Source organism: Hippocampus comes, unplaced genomic scaffold, assembly GCF_001891065.2.
Source record: "Hippocampus comes isolate QL1 unplaced genomic scaffold, H_comes_QL1_v1.1 C16816296, whole genome shotgun sequence".
Lineage (NCBI taxonomy): Eukaryota > Metazoa > Chordata > Actinopteri > Syngnathiformes > Syngnathidae > Hippocampus > Hippocampus comes.
In genome coordinates this window covers 1-922 of record NW_017839460.1, presented here as the reverse complement: position 1 = coordinate 922, position 922 = coordinate 1, and the positions used below count along the sequence as shown (strand labels likewise).

At 46.9% G+C, this 922-nt stretch overlaps 1 protein-coding gene across 1 annotated transcript; it reads left to right on the top strand.

The window, feature by feature from the left end:
- Positions 1-339: 339 nt before the first annotated feature.
- Positions 340-905, top strand: LOC109509223 (serine/threonine-protein kinase MARK2-like; the record flags this gene model as incomplete). Its single annotated transcript, XM_019859106.1, has 3 exons — positions 340-493; positions 604-706; positions 783-905. Coding segments are annotated over exons 1-3 (298 nt in total), but the record flags the coding sequence as incomplete, so codon positions are not given.
- Between the last annotated feature and the right edge of the window lie 17 nt (positions 906-922).

Genomic DNA, 922 nt, shown 5'->3' with positions numbered 1-922 from the left:
CGTATGGCAACATAAGGAAATGCCATGCTTTCATAAGACGGAACCTAATGGCAGCAAATAAAATGAAAACAGCAGGGGCCCCAAATTGAACCCTGTAGAACACCATATGACAGTGGGCAGAGTGGCACTCGGAGCAACCAAGACAAACACAAAAAGGTCCTGCCAGCCAAGTAGGAGCCAAACCACTCGAGAGCACAACCACGAATGCCCATCTGGTGCTGCGAACGAGCCAAGAGAGTACTGTGGTCCACCGTATCAAACGGATACTTGTTTTTGCCATTTAGCATTTGGTTTTGTTTGACTGTTTGTTCCGTTAGATGAAGGGTGGGAAGTGAGAATGACCATAAAATAACTTTGCCCTATCCAATTCCAGGAGTTGAGAGAGCGCGTTCTGCGTGGCAAATACAGGATTCCGTTCTACATGTCCACCGACTGTGAGAACTTGCTGAAGAAATTCCTCATCCTCAACCCCTCCAAAAGAGGCAGCCTTGAGGTACCCACGTCAACTCACATCACCACGCCACTTTTCTCTGCAAGACCCTCTAAAATGTTTTTCATGGCTGATATGTCCGTCGCTAAAGTGTTTTATGATTTTTCTCCCAGCAGCAGATAATGAGGGACCGATGGATGAATGTGGGACACGAGGAGGAAGAACTCAAACCCTACATCGAACCCCAACCAGATTACAAGGACCCCAGGAGGACAGGTGGGCACATACACAGGGTGGTGATTTATATCTTTAGTTCACAAGTCTAACAGTGAAATATCCCACGCACGCAAAGACATTATGCTGCAGATGGGATTCTCTCAGGACGAGATCCAGGACTCACTGGTGAATCAGAAGTACAACGACGTGATGGCTACCTACCTGCTACTGGATTATAGGAACTCTGAGGTGCACACTAGTACCAGTTTTTTTTTT